The 22,892-nt window shown below is 34.9% G+C and overlaps 1 protein-coding gene and 1 long non-coding RNA gene across 3 annotated transcripts in view; one reads left to right on the top strand and one right to left on the bottom strand.

The window, feature by feature from the left end:
* appa (amyloid beta (A4) precursor protein a) overlaps positions 1 to 22,892 on the bottom strand; it is a 31,000-nt gene that overhangs the window by 2,785 nt on the left and 5,323 nt on the right. The window contains exons 2-13 of one of the 2 annotated variants that reach the window (XM_059552287.1): positions 15,665 to 15,832; positions 14,119 to 14,248; positions 13,931 to 14,043; positions 12,719 to 12,909; positions 11,111 to 11,343; positions 10,850 to 11,017; positions 8,982 to 9,115; positions 6,786 to 6,860; positions 6,481 to 6,639; positions 5,858 to 5,981; positions 3,974 to 4,078; positions 351 to 545 (exon numbers count right to left, since the gene is read on the bottom strand). In XM_059552287.1, coding sequence (XP_059408270.1) covers positions 351 to 545; positions 3,974 to 4,078; positions 5,858 to 5,981; positions 6,481 to 6,639; positions 6,786 to 6,860; positions 8,982 to 9,115; positions 10,850 to 11,017; positions 11,111 to 11,343; positions 12,719 to 12,909; positions 13,931 to 14,043; positions 14,119 to 14,248; positions 15,665 to 15,832 — 1,795 coding nt within the window. The remainder of the gene's footprint in view (positions 1 to 350; positions 546 to 3,973; positions 4,079 to 5,857; positions 5,982 to 6,480; positions 6,640 to 6,785; positions 6,861 to 8,981; positions 9,116 to 10,849; positions 11,018 to 11,110; positions 11,344 to 12,718; positions 12,910 to 13,930; positions 14,044 to 14,118; positions 14,249 to 15,664; positions 15,833 to 22,892) is intronic. The other variant, XM_059552288.1, reaches the window with a different exon arrangement.
* On the top strand, positions 3,963 to 6,044 carry LOC132142429 (uncharacterized). Its single transcript, XR_009434069.1, has 2 exons — positions 3,963 to 4,078; positions 5,858 to 6,044. It is a non-coding gene; the product is annotated as an uncharacterized LOC132142429 (long non-coding RNA).

Below are 22,892 nucleotides of genomic sequence, written 5' to 3'. Positions count from 1 at the left end.
AATACTCACCGTTTTATTCAGTAACTGCTGTTATTTTTTTAAACTAAAATTATAAAAATATATATTTTTAAATAGAAATAGCTAAAAAATAAAAATGGCAAAAGAACATAACTTTACGAAATAAAAAATGAATAAATACAGTATATATTTAATTAATAGTAACAGTTCCAGTGATGAGTGCTTTAGTGTGCAGCATGTTAATGGATTGCTGGTGATTTTCAGCAGGTCTGTGTTCCTGACGGCGGATGTCAGATCTGCTTCCATATGGCACTCACTGCGCTGACCTGGCTCAGGCGCTCATGAGGCAGCCGGGACTGCTGGGATACGTGTGTGTTTGTATGTGTGTATACCCTGGTTCTGTGTGTTGGGCTGGTTGAAGCTCTCGGGGTGGATGAAGCCGAATCCCTGCGTGTCTTCAGCAGGCAGCAGGTCCAGGCTGGCGGTGCTGTCGGGCATCAGGGCATCGTTACCGTAACTCACCCGCACGTCGCTCTGCAGGTTCGCCAGCTGCGCGGACATTTCCTGCTGCTCGCGCTGCAACAGCTCTGACACACACAGACAAATATATAATATTTAATATTTTAGTGTTTCTCTCATTACAATAATGAGATCTACATTTTTCTACAATTTAGTGGGAAAAGTGTAAATGTATTCTATATAATAATATAGAATTATTTGCTATTCACAAAAAAAGTTTCTTTTAAGCATTGTTATTTTAGTATTTATTTAGTTATATGTTTAGTTGTATGTTATTTAGTATTTGACATTTTTCATTAAATTGAAATTTAAAATTTTTTTGGAAATGTTTTCTTGGAAACTAGCTGAAATAAAACTGTTTTATATACAGTAATATGTTTGATTTCAGTTAATGTTTATTTAAATTAAAAACATTTTTTATTAGGTTTTAATTTTGGTTTTGGTTTTTCAGACCTGTAAATCATCTTACTGTTGAGTTGACATGAAGCAGGGCAACAACTCACTGTGTGATGCAATCAATAAATGCAGTTATATGTCCCTATAATTCAAGAGATTGGGGAAAAATGCCCCTGTCTGAATTTTTCTCAAATTTATATTATAAGTGATGTCACACGAGCAGCAAGAACACTATCGCACAAGCGTTGCTTTTGAATGCATATGTGATTTATACGACAGTTTAGTAAATAAGAAGTTTATGCTGCGTTATATTCTAAACACAATATTGTCTGTTTTTGCCAATGAAAATGTTACCTATAAAGTCACAGCAGAACTGATGCATCTCTGATCAACACAGCAGTGTTTCTGAATGAATCATCCGTTTAAACAAAATCAATGACTTATTTATAAAGACATTTACCGCCACCTACTGGCAGTTCTAATTTCTTCTTCAGAGTAGTATAATTTCATAAAAATAAAATAAAATTAATAAAATCATATCATAACATTTTGGTAATGTTTAAATCCGATAGAAATTAATTGATTGTGATTCATTTTGATGCTGCATAGGAGGATGGCTAAGTAAAAAAGATCATGGGCAGAAAAAAGGAGGAACAAACTCTGCGGTGAGCAAATGAAAGAGAAGAAACGGCAGGCTGATGATACGACAAGATTACAGAGGAAATGACCTGCTGATCAGAGCTTTAATTACACACGCTTAATGAAAGATGAGCTGCTGCCGAACACAGGACTGAAGCCAGAGAGACAGGGGGTACAGATGGTGCAGTGACGCACGGACACAAATAAACCAGGAGGAGGTGAAGAGGAGAGCCAGAGATCAGTCTGTATACAACATCTGACCGACATCACTCCATCACTACATACAGGAGAGTTCACGTGGATTCATTTGAGAAAACGTTAAAGAAACAGTTTGTCATCATTAAGACTGATGCACCTTTCCTAAAGAACAACATCATACAGTGGATGTTGTGTACCCATACAGTGTACCCATACATTATCACAATTTACACTGAATGATGTATATATACACCATTGTTTAATGCAACTGCATGCCTTACTTTTATATGAAGATACACAAGCTGAAAACACTCTATCTGAAAAACGTTTAGTGCTTTTCTATAGTATTAAGCCTCAGATGTCAAATATACATCAGATTGATTTCTTATTTAAATTATTAAAAAAAAAATGTAAAATATGAATAGCATTATAATGCTATACTGAAACTAAAATTAAAATAATGAGAAAACCCTTTGCGATAACAATTATAAGAAAAATGCATGCAGAATAACATAAGTGGACTTTTAATTGCTGATTAATTGCCGCTTTGAACAATTATGTAATTGTGGCATCCATAATTGTAATTGCGATTAGAAATTTGATTAAGTGTGCAGCCCTGTATACTATTATAGTTTTTCTTTAGTAGATCCATCTTGTAATATTATTATTATTATTTAAATATGTCTATGATTTTTATTTCAGTTTTAGTTTTGCTGGAGTATCAAGTTGAACTAAATGAAAATGGGAAATGTTGCCTTAAAAACAGCTGAATTACAATACAGAATAAATAAAAATAATTGTTTGATAAAAATAATTCAGTTTTAAGTAATTGTGTTGTGTTTTTGTCATTTTTATTATTTTTTGTTTTCTGTAAATATGTCTATTTTATTTCAGTTCATGTTTATTCAACAAATATGTTTTATTATAGCTGAAATAAAATACGTTTTTATATTTTATTTTGTTTCAGACATGACATGAGAGAAAAAACTATTTAACTTAAATCTTCATTTAAAATGATAATTCTAATTTGTTCCCCTGTTTTATGTTAAATCAAAACTAGGAAACAAATTAGTAAATTGCATTATTAATTCGTGGCCACAATATATATATATATATATATATATATATATATATATATATATACAGTACAGACCAAAAGTTTGGAAACTATTTTTAATGTTTTTGAAAGAAGTTTCTTCTGCTCATCAAGCCTGCATTTATTTGATCAAAAATACAGAAAAATAGTAATATTGTGATATATTATTACAATTTTAAATAATTGTTTTTAAATTTATTATACTTTAAATTATCATTTATTTCTGTGATGCAAAGCTGAATTTTTAGGCTCATTATCACATGATCCTTTAGAAATCATTCTAACATAATGATTCATTATCAAAGTTGGAAACAGTTCTGCTGCTTTATATTTTTTCAGAACATGGGATACATTTTTAGGATACTTTGATGAATAAAAAGTAAAAAAAAAAAAAGAAGCTAGGTTTTTAAAATATAAATATTTTGTAATAACAATATACACTACTGGTCAGTAATTTGGGGTCAGTAATTTTTCTTTCTTTCTTTTTTTTAATAAAATCAATACTTTTATTCAGCAAGGATGTGTTAAATTGATAAAAAGTGATAGTAAAGAAAATATATTATATATTATTTTGAATAAATGCAGTTCTTTTTAACCTTTTATTCATAAAATATATTAGACAGCAGAACTGTTTCCAACACTCATAATAAATCAGAATATTAGAATGATTTCTAAATGATCATGTGATAGACTGGATGTTACATGTGACACTGAAGGCTGCAGTAATGACGCTGAAAATTCAAAGTATAAATTATTTTTTTTAAAGTATATTCAAATAGAAAACTATTATTTTAAGTTATAATAATATTTCACAATATTACTGTTTTTTTCTGTATTTTTAATCAAATAAATGCAGGCTTGATGAGCAGAAGAAACTTCTTTCAAAAACATTAAAAATAGTAATGTTTCCAAACTTTTGGTCTGTACTGTATATATATATATATATATATATATATATATATATATATATATATACACACATATATATATATACACACATATACACACATATATATATATATATATATATAGCCATGTCATTCGTGAGGCTCTGTAATTTTATTAAAAGTAACAAAATGTTTATTTTTCTTGGTTTTAGTTTGGTTAATAACCCTGGTTCAGTGCACATCAATGGTCACCTTTCTTTATTCAATGTCTCAAACTCACCGACTTGGTCCTGAATATCTTCAGCGACTCCCGGGACCTTGAACAGCAGCCCGAGAGACTGATTCATCCTCTCCTCAATCACATGCAAATGGGTCAGCACCTGAGGTCAAAGGTCAGACGGGTCAGTGAGTCTTTAATCTGCATCAATTCCAAAGATCCAGCTAATCTTCATTGGCTTTCATGTAAATCCTAGTAAACTAGCTTTCTGTCAACATAGGGAGCTGCCTACTTAGGCAACATCCTCATCAAAAGGAACATGTGACTAGGGCTGTCGCGATAGTCGATAAATCAATTAATCGCACGATAAAAAAAATGAGCTCGATAATATTTTCGGCCGCGATAATTTTTTTCCCATTTTATTAAAAAAATGTAACATGTCATGATGTGGGGTTAGTCTGGAGTGCAGCCCGCGGTAGAAAACAGTCTCTCGATGGCACAGATGTCCCGAGAATAAAGAGATAACGTCTCATTAGAGAGATCAGCTTTGGGGGGTGCCTTTCATTTGCTTGTGGATGTTTGCGTCGCAAGTGATACAGCATTGTACTTGCACTACTGCTTTATTTTAATACCGTGTGAAATGGGCCTACTTTTCGCTCGCTTCATTTGGCTTGCTCAGCTAAATATGTCCGTTGGCGTGTGGTTGCATGTCTACGTGCCCAGTGAGTTCACACACACGCGTCGTTTTCTCCTTTCCAAAGCGCTCGTGCAGTTGCGCTATTGAGGTTTCTGTCTTTGCTAAGCATCCATCAGCTGCGATCTCCATTACAACAAGGACATTTCAGTAATGCATTTCCACCACCGAAAAGGAAGGAAGAAACGAAGGAAGCTGATTGAGTTGGTTCTTGTCACATGACCTGGTGTGCTTGTGTCATTCTGAACAGCTGAGATGTTTTTAACTAGATGCGGTGCGTGCATACCGCATTTGAAATAACGAACTTCAGCACAAAAAAAGACGCGATATGTGAACGGCCCCTTCATCTGTAAAAATGTTTACTTGCGGTTAACGGTTAAACAGTCAATATGAGCATCCCTAACTGGCACATACACATAATATAACATTAAAAAAATTATTAATTTTAAGCCACACAAAGTCAACATGTAAAGGTGTACCTGCATTATTATTCCATTATCATTATATTAGTTGAAAATGGTCTTAGAAAGACAATATTATCGTTTATCGCAATAATTTCTTGGACAATTTATCGTCCAGCAAAATTTGTTATCGTGACAGGCCACATGTGACTGATTTAAAATGCTCTACATCATTCAATGTCAAATCACAATCCATTTCAAAAGAGAGTGATGAATAGTTGAAATAGTGTATAATACAATACAATAGTTTGTAATAGTGTGGTGAAACAGTTAAACAAAACAAAACAAAACAAAAAGCCACAATAGGGTTACTATAGTAGGTTAAACCATAAAAAAAATCAGTTTTGTTAACGGAAATACATTTTAAGCTGAAATAAAATGAAATATGAAAAAATGCAGCTTTTTTATTTTAACTAACAGTCAATGTAATACTTCTCATTTCCGTTTAGTTTAACTTGATGTACTAAAACAAACTGACAAAAAATGCAAATATAAGATAAAAACAAATTAAAACGAAATTAAACTAAATAAATTTAAAAACTAATTAAAATGAATAAAAAGTATAAAAGTATCCCAATGAGTTAACTGATTAACTATGAAAATTAGTCTTTCTCCATAATTACAATCTTACTGAACAAAACCGTTATATAATAAAATTCTGGCCTGGTAAACAATGTTACTAGAACAAAGTGATTAATTATTTATAGGTAGCATACTGTACTTTAGTACAAGAACACTGAAGATTCTGCTGGTTATTATTAGTGTTTTTCTCTCTGCTGACTGGTACCTGAGGCCGGATCTGAGCAGCTTTCTTGGGATCGACCATGCGCACGTGTTCAAAGTGTTTGAGTGTGTGCTGTCGGTCCTTCTGCTCGGCGCGAACGTACTTCTTCAGCAGGCTAAACACGTGCCGCGGCTAAAAAGAGACAACATGAAGATCAGGAATCAGCAGTCAGAGATCTGAAATCATCATACAGCTCCAGTGTTATCATAGTAGATCACGCGTGATGACAAGGTGAATGTGATGCTTTTAGAAATAATCAGTAGAACAAACAGTGCAGGATTTTGTTATTAGCTTTCAATAATTACTTATTATGGAAAAAAGACTCACGGCAACATCACATGCATCCAAATCCTAAATAACTGTTTGTCAAGCAGTTAATGGGAGTATAAACTGGGCAATATTGTCCACTTTAAATAACAGTAAAAAACGAAGCTCCGATGCTCTGCTAATCAAAGTCAAAAATGATTCACAGATTCATTTGACTTCCTGTACGGCATTTCACATTGTGTTTTGTGTAGAGATACGTTTTTAAAAATCCTACTGACTCCAAACTTTGGAATGCTAGTGTATTGTGAGACGTTTATCAGTATCTAGACTGCGTGTGTGTTGAAGGACAAGCGTGGGCATGTACCCGGGGCGGATCGGCCTGCAGGGCAGACAGGTAGCTCTCCAGAGCGAGGCGCCGGCGGTCGTTCAGCAGCGCCTCCACACGAGCCATGTGTGTCTCCACCAGCTGCTGCCGCTCGCTGGCCGCCTCCTGCTCCAGAGCTTCCACCTTCTCCTGGAAGTGCTGCAGAACAAACAGAGGTCAAGCAAAGCCTCAGGGAAAACATTCCAGAAAGAGTGAGGAACTATGGGAAGTGTGCTTCAGGGCCTCATGGGAAACATCCATGTAATGGTTTCCCGGTGAAAGTTCTTTTAAGGACATTAACTGACCTGGATCACGGCCTTTTTGTCATTGTGGGGTAAGCTCTTCGCCTGTCTCTCGGCCTCTTCCCATTCCCTCATCACCTACAGAACATATGACATCACATAACTATGACTACTTTGTCTTACATCATGTGTTAAACATCAGCTTATACACTTACATTTTACATTAAATATACACAAGAGTTTGGGGCCAGTAAGATGTTTTCATGTGTTTTTCTTTCTTGTTAACTTCAGGTAAACGGTTTACAATATTTTCATGTGTTTTTGAACAACTGAAATAAAAATTATTCAGAATAAATGGAAATAATTGTTAAATAAAAATTTGAAAAATATAACATTGACGTTTTTTAACAGTTTAATAATTTTGTTATTAGCTTTTGTCATTTTATTTCTTGTTTGTCTATATACTTTGTATGCCTATACAGTTTTAGGTATTTTAGTACTTAAAAATAAGTTTACGTTTTTGCTTATTTAATTTTATTTCAGTTAACATTTATTTCAATTAACAAAAATGTTTTCTAATATTTTCTAAAAATGCATTCTAATATGCCGATTTGCTGCTCAACAAACATTTCTGATTATTATCAATGTTGAAAACAGTTATGCTGCTTCATTTTTAAAGCAGAAGCACTTTATTTGGCCTGCTGAAAGTAGATGCATTTAGGACTCTTTAAGATTACTTAAACAGCAACGGACTTTATTGACGATCGTTTCGTGAACCTATGAAGAGGAGGTAATTCTGACTTTGCTACAAACAATCTGGCGTTTCTGAATCAGCTACTGTAAGTATGTTTTGTTATTAGTTTAAAGGTCCTATGACATGAAAATTTCACTTTCTGAGGTTTTTTAACATTAATATGAGTTCCCCTAGCATGTATGTGGTCCCCAAGTTTCTAGAAATTCTAATCGAGATTTTACTATCTTTCTCTGCCTTTGAGAAAATGGAAGCTCAAACGGTCTGATCTGGAATCTCCTCTTTGTGATGTTGTAAAGAGAAATGTTACCTCCCCTTTCTCTCCTTTGCCCGCCCAAATATTTACATATAATTCAGTCGCAATGTCAGCACAGGCGTTACAAACAGACTTTTATGATATGGATTCGACAGCACCGCCACAAACAGTGAGTAACAGTGTTCATTAATGCCTGATCTGTGATTTCTGATGTGTAGTTAATCACACAGACTTTCTTTCTAAATCGTTTAATACTGTTTATGCATCAGTGAATCAAGCCAGTGACTAAACGATCAACTTCACGTTGTTTCTCTTAGTAGCATGAAACAAATCTGTTATTTAAATTGTGATTTAACTACAGAGAGCGATCAAAGAACGCTCCCTTTTTTTCCGGAGCTGTCACACATCGCGAGTATATATTATCTGCACTCTTGCCCAAACTGCCGTTAAAATGAATGACGCTGTTATGCTGCACAACAAAGCTCTTACTGTATTCATGTGTTTGCTGTTAGTCGTGGTGAAAGCATTTTGTGAGAGAAAACGTGTTGCAATAATGACGAGATGACTGCATTCACGCGATAAACAGACTCTGTCTACTCAGCTCATCACTACAGCCTTTCATGTGATGGAAAAAAAAAAATATATATAATCAACAAATCCACGATTCGTTAATCTCGACAGCTGTAGTATATATATATATATTGAGAGGGTTCCACATGTAATACGCATTTCGAATGCAAAGATGTCAGCCAATCACAACAGTTGTCGTTTACTCAGTCTCACAGCAGACACGCCCCTTAAAACAGAGCATTCAAGCCAGAGGGCTATTATCAGGATATAAAAATGCTTTTTATTTCTAAATTTTAAATGTAAAAAATCATACTAACAATATAAGTACACCTAAGGAAACATTAAAAAGCATTTAAAGAAAAGGAAATAATCCATGTCATGGGACCTTTAAGTATTTGCTATTGAATGTATTGAACTGATGGTAAAACTAAGGACATTATTAACTGTCTTTACATTTATTTTGAAAGATGAAGCTCGCGATTATGGAAAGGGGCGTTCCAACAAAATAATGATTTTTACAAACATCATAAGACCCCTTTAATAGAAAGCTCAAAAGAAAAACATTTATTTGAAATAGAAATCTTTCGTAACATTATAAATGTCTCTACTGTCATTTTTGATCAATTTAATGTCCCCCTGATGAATAAAAGTTTATTTTTGAGCGGTACTGTAAATCCAGTACCTGAGACATGCGCTCGCGGTGTTTGGCCTCCAGGCTCTCTTTGGCCTTCAGGAAGTGTGTGTGTTCGTTCTCGTCTGCTGGCGTCTCCAGGTATCGGTCCACTGCGTCCGGAGGGCTAGAGGAGGGAGTCGGCACTGCGGAACACAGACACACTTTTATTGCAGGACGTGAGAAGAAAAGACGATTCAACAGCGTTAGAAATGACGAAGAGATTGTTAGAAAGCTTACAAGACATTAAACGCTTTCAACTGACCAGTTTATTCATGTTTAATCTCGAATGAAGACAATATAATACACTAGTAACTATGTCATATTCTCACAGCAGGGAACATTCTGGAAGATTTGTAGCAAATGATTGTTTAAGTTAAAGTGGCATGAGGATGTACATGATAATCTCTGTATGACACCTGTTTAGTCCCACCTGTGCTATTTAAGCATTTGAGGAACTATTATAGTCTTTATTCATATTTTTGGATTATTATTATGTTTCATTTTCATTTCATTTAAAAAAATAAGTAATTTTGTGGTCTTCTTCATTTGTATTATTATGTTTTAAATATGTAACTTCCATTAATTTAACTATAACAATACCTCTACAGCATTTATTAATCTTAGTTAATATTAATTTCAACATTTACTAATGCACTATTCAAATAAAAAAATGTGTGCTTGTGAACATTAGTTCACAATCACAATCTAACAAAGAAAGACTGTATTTTCATTAATTAATAAATACTGTAATAAATGTACTGTTCAGGGTTTGTTACACATTAACTAACATTAACGGACTTACAAATGTGGAATGCAATAAGTGATTTATCATAAATGATGAATTGTAACTAATTAATATCTTAAACCGGTAATATGATCTAACTGTAACGACCCTGAAATGCTTAACCAGCACAGTTTTCTTTTCCTTGTTGATGCATTACTTATTATCAAGGAGCTGACAGAAACTATGACTTGACTGACCTAAACAACATTAACTTAAGTCTAAATAGAAGTTGGAAGGAACATCTGACAAGTTAGGAAGATCACTAATATAAAGATCAGCAGCAGCACTGCATCAATGATTATATGCAAATGAAACACACACACACACTCTTAATTCTCACAAAAATACCACAAAATTAGTTGAAGAATCTTAGTTACAGGAGAGAAATTTTAGCGGAAAGATTAAAGTTAATCAGCAGCCACACACGTGTGTGAAAGAGTGAAAATGCCAGTGAGAAACCAACACACGGTCAGTGCAGATCAGATCAGATCAGACTGAAAGAGAATAATCCACTAAATTTACTCTTCCTCATGTCTTTCAAACCCACATGACTTTCTTTCTTCAATGGAACACAAAAGACGATGTTTAACAGGATGTACATGCTGCTCTTTACTTGATCAGTGACTATAAAATGTAGATGCAATTATAGCTGTATCATCACCCTTGTGAAAAAAGTAGCGTAATTATAGAAATAGTACCTATTACAAAAATATAATTACAAATATATTTCATTGTAAACAGCATGTAATGTTTTCAACTACTTAATAATAATAAAGCTAAATACTGCAAGTAGGACTGAAGTACATCTTCATATAAGTGTACTGCTGAATGTACTGACAACCATTTATGGTAAACTAAAATATATTTTAAATGTCATTACTACTCATGCATTTAAATAATATGCATTTACACACTTGTAATAAGTATTTAAAATACAGTATATTAATTTTAAATGTAATATCAGATAACACTACGAATAACACTGATTTTTTTTCATGCAATCCTGAAATCGAATTTGTGTTCCACTTTTTGAAAGTCATGAGGACGAGAAAATGCATGTTCATCAGTGTTAGTGGCACACCCGGTCACTTACACACGCTGCTGCAGACAGACAGACAGTACTCCTCCGACTCAAAGTTATTGCGGTTTCCTCCGCAGCCTCCGTAGATGAAGGGAGCACAGCGGCCCTCCTCACGCACATAATACCAGCGGGACAACATGGCCCTACAGGGGCCCGTCTCTGCACTCGCAAAACACACCTCTGATGGGACACACACACACGCACGCACGCGTGAAGACTGGCATCTGTCAGCATCTGATGAGTGAACACTGAAGGTGATTGGATGTCACTCACCTCTCACCACCTCCTCTACTGACTCAGTGGTGGTGGTGGTGGTCGTCATGGCAACACTGGTGCTCTGGCTGCTGTCATGGCGCTCGTCCACAATCTCGTCATCCTCGACCTCTTTCTCATCTTCGTCTCCGTCTCCGTCCTGATCGTCGTCCAGAACCTCCTCCTCTTCCTCGTCGTCTGGATCCTCATCGTTCTCCACCACAGTGGGTTCGGATCCTGTGTCTCGTGTCATGCTGGAGGAAAACACAGTCTTCAAATCGCAAATCACAGGAAGCATCTTCATAATCCTTCATCATAATACTTCAACCATCTGTCATATAGAGACACTTCACCATTCAATCAGGCATCAGATCAGGAAATCTGTAAATATTCCATCCTATATACATACATGTTAGTTAGTACGAGAATGTGTTTCACTTACGATCAAGTGGCCATTCACTTCAATCCAAACCAAATCAAACATAAATAGATCATGAATAAGACTATTATTATATTTCATTTAATGTTTAGTTTATCTGGGTATTAAAAGTATTTGATAATAATAATAATAATATAAATGTATATTAGCTCTTCTATGGTCGACACAGATGATATACTTACATATGATTGTTATTAGGGATGTGCGATTAATCGAAATCGTAATAAAATCACGATTTGAGCATGTGCGATTTCTAAATCGCTTTATAGCAGGTTTTTCCGCGGCCCCGACCTCCTGCAGTATGCTATCCGAACCAATCAGAATGCAGTGTGCCTAAGAGGAGCGCGAGAACAGACTGGGCATATGCCCACGTAATGCCAGGTTCACAACCTCTGTGATGTATATTTTTTCCAAGCCCATGTTAATGAATCAGAGCGTTCACACTGCACGCGGTAAAAGATGTGAACAGAAAAGGTTAGAAATAGAAAGATGCGAATAGATTTAATATCTAAAGCATTGAGCATAGAGAGAGTTGTGAGTGCACAACACACAGGTTGAGCGAGTGTCTTCTCACTTTCTCCGGGCGAGAGCAGAGTGTATCTGAGCACGCGCCTCTGGTTTTGTAACAGAGCAAAGGAAATCTGTGCGAGCTGAGAGATTCACGCTCGCGCATTATTTTAATACATGATGCATGGCAAAAAAGACCAGACATGGGTTTTATTTTATTTATTATTATTTTGCCATAAGTCTAGACATTTTGTTTGACATCTTTACTTAGTGATTATTTTGACTTAAGTCTTTTCTAGAGACATGTTACAACTTTTTGATAAAGCTCTCATTGGTTTTCTTTTGGAAATACTGTATGTTTCAAATTTATACTGAAGGCATTTATGACTGTAAAGCATGTCTGTGTGGGTCAAAATCGTGATTACAATCGAAATCGCAAAATTGATAAAAAAATAAAATAAAATCGTGATAGTTTTTCTTTCTGTCCATATCACACAGCCCTCATTGTTATATTTTAGGATTTCTAATCAGGCACAGACTAAAACACCCTCCAAGATGTTCTTTCAGCCAGTAGAATCATCGAGGGGTCAAAGTCTAAGGGTCATGATTTCTTTGTGTTAAGTGCGCACATACACACACACACACACACACACACACACACACACACACACACACACACACACCTGTTCTCGCTGTAGTCGGTCTCTGCTCCTCCCCACCACACGTCTGAATCATCCTCCTCCACGGCTGCGCTATCTGAGTCTTTCTCCGCTTCTGCAGGGCAGCAGACAAACTCGACGCCACGGAAACGGTCAATACCGCATGGCAACAGCATCCCATAGTCATGGAGATTCATGCTGCGGTCGCCGCAAGACTGTGCAGACAGAAGAGTGTGCGATTAGACAGAATCATTTACTGACAGGAGAAGCATCAGTATCAAACACAAGCCCAAAACCTGAATCAGAGTCACACTGAAATGATACGCGTTAATATGTTCAGATTGTGAGTGTTAGTGAAACACAGCATTTATATTCATTTGTGTGTTTGTACATAATTGATAATGTATTGATCTGTTAAACTACAAGGATAAACATTCTCACACTAACTAACAATATGTAAATATAGGATGGAATAACTACAGACTTCACACAGCAGTGTTATTATAGTATCAATAAAATACCATTATAGTTTTTTAAAATATTTTTAATTAGATTTTATTTTGATATTTTCTGCTTTTTTATTTTATTGTAATTTTGTTGTGTTTTAGTCTTTTTATTTATTGATTATTTTTTTCTATCATTAATATTTGTTGTTTTTAAATATTTCTATACAGTTTTTAGAAATGTTAACTTCTGTTTAAGTTGTTTTGGTACATCAAGTTAAATCAAATGAAAATAAGAAATGCTGTATGATTAACTGGCTGAAATAACTTATTTTATTTTATATTTTATTTCAGTGAACATTTATTCTATAGTAATGGATTTTTTATTTTTAGTTTTAGGTTTAACTATACTAACCCTGAAACAAGCACATATCAAATTAATTTTATTCATTCCAATAAAAATATTACATCAATAAAGGAAGCCAATTTTTGGAAAATTCTGGCATAATTTCAATGACAGTTTTACCAGATTTTTACCCCAGAGATTTTACCCAATTTTTAAAATAACATTTTAGGATGTGTTCACATAGTACATTTTCTAATTCTAATATTTCACAATATTATTATTATTATTTGTATTTTTTATCAAATAAATGCAGCCTGGGTAAGCAGAAGAGACTTATTTCAAAAACAGTTTGTTACAGAGAGCATGTGTGGTTTGAGCTTTTATAATGCACATGGCACTAACGAACTGAACAGAAGTGTGTGTTGTGTGTGCTGAGTGGTTTCTGACCTCTTTGGCGACGGTGTGCCAGTGCAGGTGACTCTCACACATGTCCATGCGCTCCTGGTGCAGGAATTTACACTTATCAGGAACCAGCAGAGCGTCGCTCACAAACTCACCGACTGATAGAGAGAGACAAACGCACATGTTGAGCACATGATGAGAACGACACGGGGCATTTGATGAAACTCACGCACCCAGGCAGCGGTACGGCACCACGATGTGCATGTGACTGCGGCACTGCTTACGGCCCTTCTTACACCAGTCCCAGATACTGACGGGCTGATTGGCCTCCACAACGTTTGTGATCTGAAGCTCTGGATACACCTGAACATCACAGACACACTCACTTACAACACTGTACAGGCTGCTGCATCATATTTGACCTCTAAATGATCAAAACTTGAACCTATTGCACACAATCTTCGGCATGCCTTCGGTTGTCTGATTGATAAGTTTTTAGCAGGTAAAAGATTGCATATACATCCACCTCATGCTTCATGTGTTTTTTGCTGTGAAATCTTTACTGATTTATATAAAGTAATATTTTAAGATGAACAATTACTGGACTGAAGCAGCTTAGCTTAATTTAATTATCCAGTGTGTATCAAATATGATCATCAGGCTTTTGTGGAACGTTTATTTGTTCATCTCTCAAACATCATTGTATTTGTCATTGCATTATATGTTTTGATCATCAAACTAAACATTTAAATATCATCTTATTAAGACATAATATTGGAGATCTGTGACCCTGGACCACAAAACCAGTCTCTAGTGTAATTTTTTTTTTAATTGAGATTTATACATCATCTGAAAGGTGAATAAATTACTTGATTGATGTATGGTTTATTAGGATTAGACAATATTTGGCCGAGATACAACTATTTGAAAATCTGGAATCTGAGGGTGCAAAAAAATCGAAATACTGAGAAAATTGCTTTTGAAGTTGTCCAAATGAATTCTTAGCCATGCATATTGCTAATAAAAAAAATCCAAAAAAGGTTTTGACATATTTATGGTAGGAAATCTACAAAATATCTTCATGGAACATGATCTTTACTTAATATCCTAATGATTTTTGGCATAAAAGAAAAATGTATAATTTTGACCCAAACAATGTTTTTTTTGGCTATTGCTACAAATATACCCCAGCGACCTCAGACCAGGTTCACTTATAGAATGAAGACTGATATTTATGTCATTGTATGGAAGTATCTGCTATACTGTTATAAAGACCTCACTGATTTACATTCACATCAGAATTTCATTCACATTTTCCCTCTATGTTCTCACTATATCAGACTATATATGAGGCCTAAAAGCCTGATTTATGATACTCAACTGAACAAATAAATATGTAACAAAGGCTTTCTTTTTTTATTTGAAAAAGTTACATACTTTTTCTTTCTTCTTACTATATATTATTTATATTTGTGAGTGTGTGTGTATCATCTTAATATTGTCTAGAGCTATTATTGATTATTTAATGTCTGAATAAATTATCTAATCTTTAATTAATCTTTATCTTTACTCAATAACAAGATATTGTGGCACAACATATGAATGATTATATCATTAGAGAGCAAAGACGTTTAGAGCAAAGTACTTTAGTTCATAAACTCAGATATGTTCCTGGGTTAACATGACTCTGATGATTGAGAGGCTCATTTATTATCTTTTACACGTTATCTTTGGCCTTGTATTGCAGTCATAAATAAATGACAGGAACGTTGTTTTCACCTCCTGGCAGTACTGCAGGATTCCCTCTTTTGTCCCAGTGCAGCTCTTGGTTCCGGATGGATCGGGTTCCCATTTTCCGGTCTGAATGTTGATGTGCATGTTGAGTTTCCCGCAGAACATGGCGACCTGTGGCTCTGCCAGCAGTCCTGTACCAGAGTCTGACGGCACCTGCACACAAGAAAACCACAGACATCACCAAACACGAGTCCCACTGAACACCTTGCTTCACCTTGAATTACACGACATTATACAAGTGAAACTGAAGCATGTGGGTGTTTGAGTCATTATTAAATTATTGTGTAAAGCTGTCAGAAGACAATATACAAGAATATTTCAATGCATGTATGCATATACACATCATATTCAGATTATTGGTGCAACAAAAACTGAGCTGAAACTGAATTTGTCAAGGAGAAAACTAACTGTCAATTTGACTATGGAACCAGATATCCTGAACAAATAAATAAATAAACATACTTTTCATAATTATGAATAATAATAATAATAATGAGTACAATTATTCTAATTATATATATCATCATTTTGCATATATATATTTTTTTCCTTCTTCATAATTATTAATAATAATAATAATAATGGACCCTTTTCACAAGACTGTGTTGATGCATTTAACGGTTTTCAACATCATAAATCCTCGAAAATATATATATATATATATATATATATATATATGTTTTTTTTTAATGTATGAACATTTATAACACAATTCTTTGTATTATATTACCTTTGCATCAAATTACAAAAAAACCTAGCTTACACTAATGTGAGGGTGTTTCTAATGCAGCGTCTATGGGAGGGAGGGTAAATTTGGTATTGTTCTCTCTTCTGACTGCCCTTATCAGTTTCTCTCAAATTCTTTCCCTTTTATTGAAAGTCATGAAAACACTGTTGTAGTTTTTCTATTGCTATTTGAGCAAAAGGGAATGCAAAAGATATATTTGCGCTACTCTCCCATTCACCCCTCTTCAAGTTAACCCAACTGTGACGACTTCTGCTGCTGAGAAACCCAGAAATGGGAAAGAGGTCCATAATAGTCCTCACAGGAAAGGACTGAGAAATGGAAAGTCTGTTCCCATCAGAGGTGAAGGACGAGTTTAGTTCAGACAGTGGATTTGGAAGAAGCCAAAACACCAGGAATGCCCTGATAATGCCAGAACACAAGACTAAACAAGTTCAACCTTGATGACCTTAACTAAACTACCCACTACCAGCATCTCTAGCACTGCGTGTTCAACCTTTATTAGCTCTCCGGACTTCACAAAGTAAACGTTGCTTCATGACTGAGTAAATAAACACTTCCTGGGTCATTACTCACCGATTACATGAGTGGGGAAATCCATCTCGCTGATGCTGATTATATTAGTAGAGATCAACTAAAACACAGATTTGCCTGAATGACACATGCCTTACTAAAAATAATAATGGGTGAATCTCATGTGTCAGAAAAAGTGTTTGCTTTGACTTTGTTTGATGAAATACGACTAGATAGTACTGAGATAGTTACGCATGACTAAACAGGTAAAACGTTGCTTTCTAAATAAATAAATCTTCAAAATTAGATGATTTCATGCTTAAAACACGATTTTTTTTAAAATGGGGTCAGCAAAATAAACTAAATTAAAAAGATAAACAAGATGACCCCATTGTCAGATACTTTTTCTTGATTTAAGCAGAAACCCACTTTATTTTGCTAATTTTTTCCTTAATATCTTAAGGTGATTTTGCTTGTAAAGTAAATGTGTTTTTGTTAAGGGTAAGGGACAGAAATACTGGGTTCTCCGTCCATCTCCAGCCACCGATCTTAATAACGGCTCTTGTTTGAGAGCTTTTTTAAGACACACAAACGCTGTTTAATTTGTGACGGCCATCTGAGGGAGTTTGAGTCTATTTTGAGCTCCTATTGTTAGACAGTTTCCGTAAAGCTGAGAAATGCCGCTGAATGAGCGCATTGTGTTGAGGAAGGACAAAGACGCGCGCGCGCAGGAGGGAGAGCGACAGACAGACAGACAGACGGAAAGTGGAAGACCTGCTTACGTTTTGTGTTCGCTAATCTTATTAGCAACGTGTTGGCAAGAAAACAATGTCCTGTTTGTGATCAGACTGTGATGTTATGAACAGAGAACCGACTGATACTGCACTACACGACACTACAGCCGAACTAGACAAAACACCCTTTACTTTAACCTAACAGTCTTTAATGCACAAAAGCAAACATTTTAAAATATGCTAATTAATCACATTATAAGTGTGCAAATTTGCATAATTTTCCAACATGGGAATCTAAATGGGGACAATATACTTCTATTGTCTTTATACACAACTAGTTATAAATAATATACCCTAACTCACACACTAACCCTAACATAAAATGTTTTTTCGATTTATTTTTTTAGTGTTTTATCAACAAGGACATCCCTAGTAGGAGGTCTAGTCAGGCTTTACTCACTTCTGGGTACAAATTTGTCTCCAAAATATGGTTAAGTAGGTACAAACACTCAAACATTGAAATCCTTCTGAACGCAGGCGTTTCTTCACACGCTAGCAGCACATACCATCCCAACACACTGACATGTGTGGGATTACTGGGTCAGCCGGGGATAAGGGATAAACTCCCATAAAGCTGCTGGTCAGAGCTCAACATTGTCTCAAACTGTGTTTAGGTTTGCCAAGATACTAAAGATCTGAGCTGCTTCACATTTGAAAGCATTGATGTCTAGTCATTCATGAGTCAGTGTTGTTTTAGCATCAATGCTATTATAGTTGGAGTAATTTAGTTTTTAGTTTCAGTTAACTACTATATCTCTGGGTTGTCTCGGTTTTGGTTTCTGCACAGGAACTGTAGGAGAAACAAATAAGACAATGTGAGCACTTACAGTTAACATAACTGATAATAATTGATAAGATGTACACATGCATTCCAAGCCATGAAAGAGCAACATCTGAAGAAAACAGTTTTCTTTAGTGAAGCTTGTTAAAAATCAACCACTGAGCAAACATCTGCTCAAACAACTTGAATATGTAACAGTAACTGTGTTGAATAATGAGTTTGAACATTAACTACTGCAATCAGCCACTGGAATACTAGTATAAATAACTAAACCAGAACATTTCGCTTCTACACTCAAACACATATACTGTAGTGAAAAGAACTGAAATATGTGTGACAATATATACACATATATAATTTGATTATCTTCTTTTATTTGGGTCTTGATGGACACAAAGATCAGATGATTTATTTCATCCATATCAAATGAATGAATCAGTATGCATCAGTGTAAACAGATTCACATTATGAACCACCTGAATCTGAAATATAATAAAAGTGCTGATTCAGACTCTAAACTAGTGCATAAATGAACAAACTTAACACTTAAATAACATAGCAGCCTCTATGACATCACACTGACCCTCAGGGGAGCCATGTGATTGGTCAATCAGGCTAGTTCGGTCTCATTTGACTCATGCGTGATGGTTTGATGAACGTCCAACCATCTGCTGAGCTCTCATCACATTTACCTGCGAATACAGCGCTGTGATCAGCACGAGTTTAATTGGGGAGGTTTTATCAGAGCAGCTCAGGACCCGCGTGAGCCCACGAACAGACAGACAGGCCAGAATAACACCCCAAGGACAAGGACAAGGAAATGGAGATCACGGACTCATCGCGACTGACAAGGCGACGCGACACTGATTTTGAGTGTGTGTGTAATAATATCTGCTCCTGGTCGATGCCGGATTTTCAGCGTGTGTGGTACATTGATTACAGATCGGTCTATGCACTCACACACACACACACACACACACACACACACTGTGTGATAAAGACGTCTGTTCCCACGGAGACTGTTGCCACGGCAGGACCCCCCTCCTAGCTCAGCTGCCATGGAGACGGTCAGCCTCACGCCCATTAACCCCAGTGTCCTCTGGGAGAAAGTCTTTCATTGAGGGGATTTTCTGAGTCTCTCCATATCAGATCCACAGATGACAGACATCACAACATTATAATAACTACTGCATATGAAATATATGCTCATATGTAATACTGATACAACTGAGACTTCAGTTACATTTAACTAATCCCCAGTATTTACTCAGAAACATACAGAATTCATAAAATGATACATTTGTGTAGTGTAATTAACCATCAAATCATTATAACGTTAAATAGAAAAAGTAAATAATGTGGTACTTTTTATATTTACATTTATTTTGATTTAAAACAAACAAACAAAAATATGTTTATCAGGTAACATAAAAATGTGGATATGGTAGCTAAAAGAGACATTAAATATATTATTTACCATGACTGAACCAACTGTACTCTTATTACGACAAAATAAAGAACTGCGCATTAATTTACAATATTATTGTTATAGACATTATCAATTCAGTATTATATAATTCAAATAAAACTGAATCAATCTGAAATTGTATGCACTTAAATTTTTGTAATATAAATATATATTATATGCCTGCATGAAACCGGGCATCAAAACACGATAATGTTCAGCAGAAAAGCTTACATTGTATTTGATTTTAAACATTAAAATGTGTAATGTGTATGGTAACATCTAAAAAACTGCTTTTGTTGAAATGAAATTAGAATTGAATCAACAATACTACATCATGACAAAATGAAGAACAACTGAACATAATTATACAATAATATATTGTATAGATATTTTCTGTTTTCACACATTAAAAAAGAATAATATTAACCTGAAATTGCATACACTTTAAATTTCATGTGATATAAATAGACTAGATTTTAAGTGAAATCAGGCATCAAAATATGATAATGTGCAGTGAAAATGATAAATAACTGTTTATTATTTTAGAAGCCTGCTATCCAATATTAGCGTAATCCAATCGACAAAAAATCATTAAAATATGATCACATAAGTCAGTCCTGATACTTTCTATGATATGACACTCATCCAAGGATAATACTGCATATGAGATCTGAGACTGATGGAGTGACAGCTGACTTCATATTCACATGAACAAACAAGCTTGAGCTTTTACTCCTTCAAAAACACGCTTTCATGATTGAATCAATGCTCTTCTTCCCAAATTCACCCCATAAAATGATCACTGTTGTTTTTATACCACAGTAAAAAAATCACAATAAGCAGTACGTGTGTTCACATCCGAGAGAGAGGGACAATACAATAATCCTTCAATCGCTCCTGCCCTCACTGCAAATGTAGGTCACCGCCAAACAGACAAATTACTTAGAAACGCTATCCGGATGAATCTGTGAGAGAGTACAGACACACACACGCACACACACCCTTGTGTCTGCACAAAAACTGGACGTCCGCTTTGGGAGTAAACAGGAGGAGGAAGCAGAAAGAACCACCCATGTGCCACAATAGTGAAGAAAGATTGCATTCTCGCCTTGTTCAATTACAAATGCATTATTATTCAATGCAAAAATTGTGTTATTAAATCAATTTGACATTTTATTTACATTTCTCCAAAGTGACTAAAACATTTGAACGGGATCCTTTTTGAAGGATTATTGAAGAAAATACTGTTTTAGTTTTTCTGTTGCTACAGTGAGAGCTTGCTCTGCCTGCTACAGTATTTTTTCTCCTCTTTGCATCTCTGGCCTCTGATAACAGTCGTTTACATAATTCGTAACATTTCCACACAAGAACATTACATTTTGAACAAAAATGCATGAAGATTGTGCAAGTCCCGAACAGAGATCGGTTGAAATAAAACAAAAGGTAGCCAGTCGACAGGTGCATGTGTACTCCACTGTATAAATTAAATATAGATTAATCATTGTTAAAGCTACAAAGTTACTTGCCAAGACAGATATTTTGACACACTTATGTATCTGTCTGTTCAAGACACGTCTCTGTGTGTGTGCTGTACAAACAGAACACAGCACATCAGTACTGAATGGAGTTGTCTTTAGCATCTTGCTTAAAGGCTTAAAAGCACATGCAAATAAAAACGGTGACAAATTCATCAAATGTCCTCAGATTCTTTCACGCTGGCCCCGGGCCATTAGGCAGTCCTTATTGTCGAGCCCTGATTTAGTAAACGTCTTAAAGCTTAAAATTATAAAAATCACAAGCAATTTGTAGCCTTACTACTTCAAAATTCATCAATTCATTAATTCTATGTTACAAGCCATTTGTACTTATTTGTGAAATTTACTAGTAATTTCTATGTGAAAATCGTTTCAAAGTAGGCCTATATTTACATTACATTTTTTTTATTTGTTTTTTTTTTTTATCCAAATCGATTTTAGAAAACCCACAAGCAATTTTTGAATACCATTTCAATCCTTCTATTTCAAAATGTCATGTTTAATTCAGTGCTACTTCCCATTTCTTTGTAATTACCTGTAAAAATTACTAGTCGTTTCTGAGCAAAAAATGTTTCTAAGTAAAAATGAGAAAAATCACAAGTAATTTTTCGAAACAATGTCTTTCTACTCTAAAATTTCAGAACACATCATCTCATTTATGAAACAACTCCAGACGGATTTTATGATGAAACCTCACAGCAGAATGAGAGGAAGGCTGGAAATGCTGAGGAAGGAGAGCAGAGACAGTGTGCCACGCCCCGGCTCTCTCTCTCTGTCTCTTGCTCACTCGCTCTCCAGAGAAACGCTAAATATAGAAGTGGCCGTGAGGAAAAACCCACGAGACCACAAGACATCTGCAGTCCTAAAGCTAGAATTACTGCATTTGATGCATTACAACTAAATGTGTTTAACAAAACAGTCCTGTTAAAAAGGATAAATCTTGATTAAACAATGCAAAAACAGAACTTAAGAAAATTAAATACCCACTGGTGTATCCTTATATATCACCCACCAAGCAAAATGTAAGTTAATTTGCTAAGAAAAACTGTTTTTCAGTGTTTTTTTTTTTTTTTTTAATTATTGCATTTTATGCATTAGAACTAAATGTGCCAAATGAATAAATTCACCATTACTGCAAGATCTATGACGTTATTTACATATTTGCTCTTAAAAGGGCATTTAATGCATGAAAATACAATAAAATCAAATTAAAAGCAGTTTTCCACTAAACTTTTATTATTTATACTTTTTTTTTTGTATTCCACACATTTATAAGCAGCAACAATAATGTTTACCCATGTTTTTATTTAAAAGATATCACTGAGAGATAACGCAAATGAATCATTCATGACAATTCAAATGTATTCTTTTTTATTT

The sequence above is a fragment of the Carassius carassius genome, chromosome 6 (genome assembly GCF_963082965.1).
Source record: "Carassius carassius chromosome 6, fCarCar2.1, whole genome shotgun sequence".
In the NCBI taxonomy this organism is placed as follows: domain Eukaryota; kingdom Metazoa; phylum Chordata; class Actinopteri; order Cypriniformes; family Cyprinidae; genus Carassius; species Carassius carassius.
The sequence above is the reverse complement of the archived record's forward strand: the minus strand, read 5'-3'. Positions and strand labels throughout refer to the sequence as shown.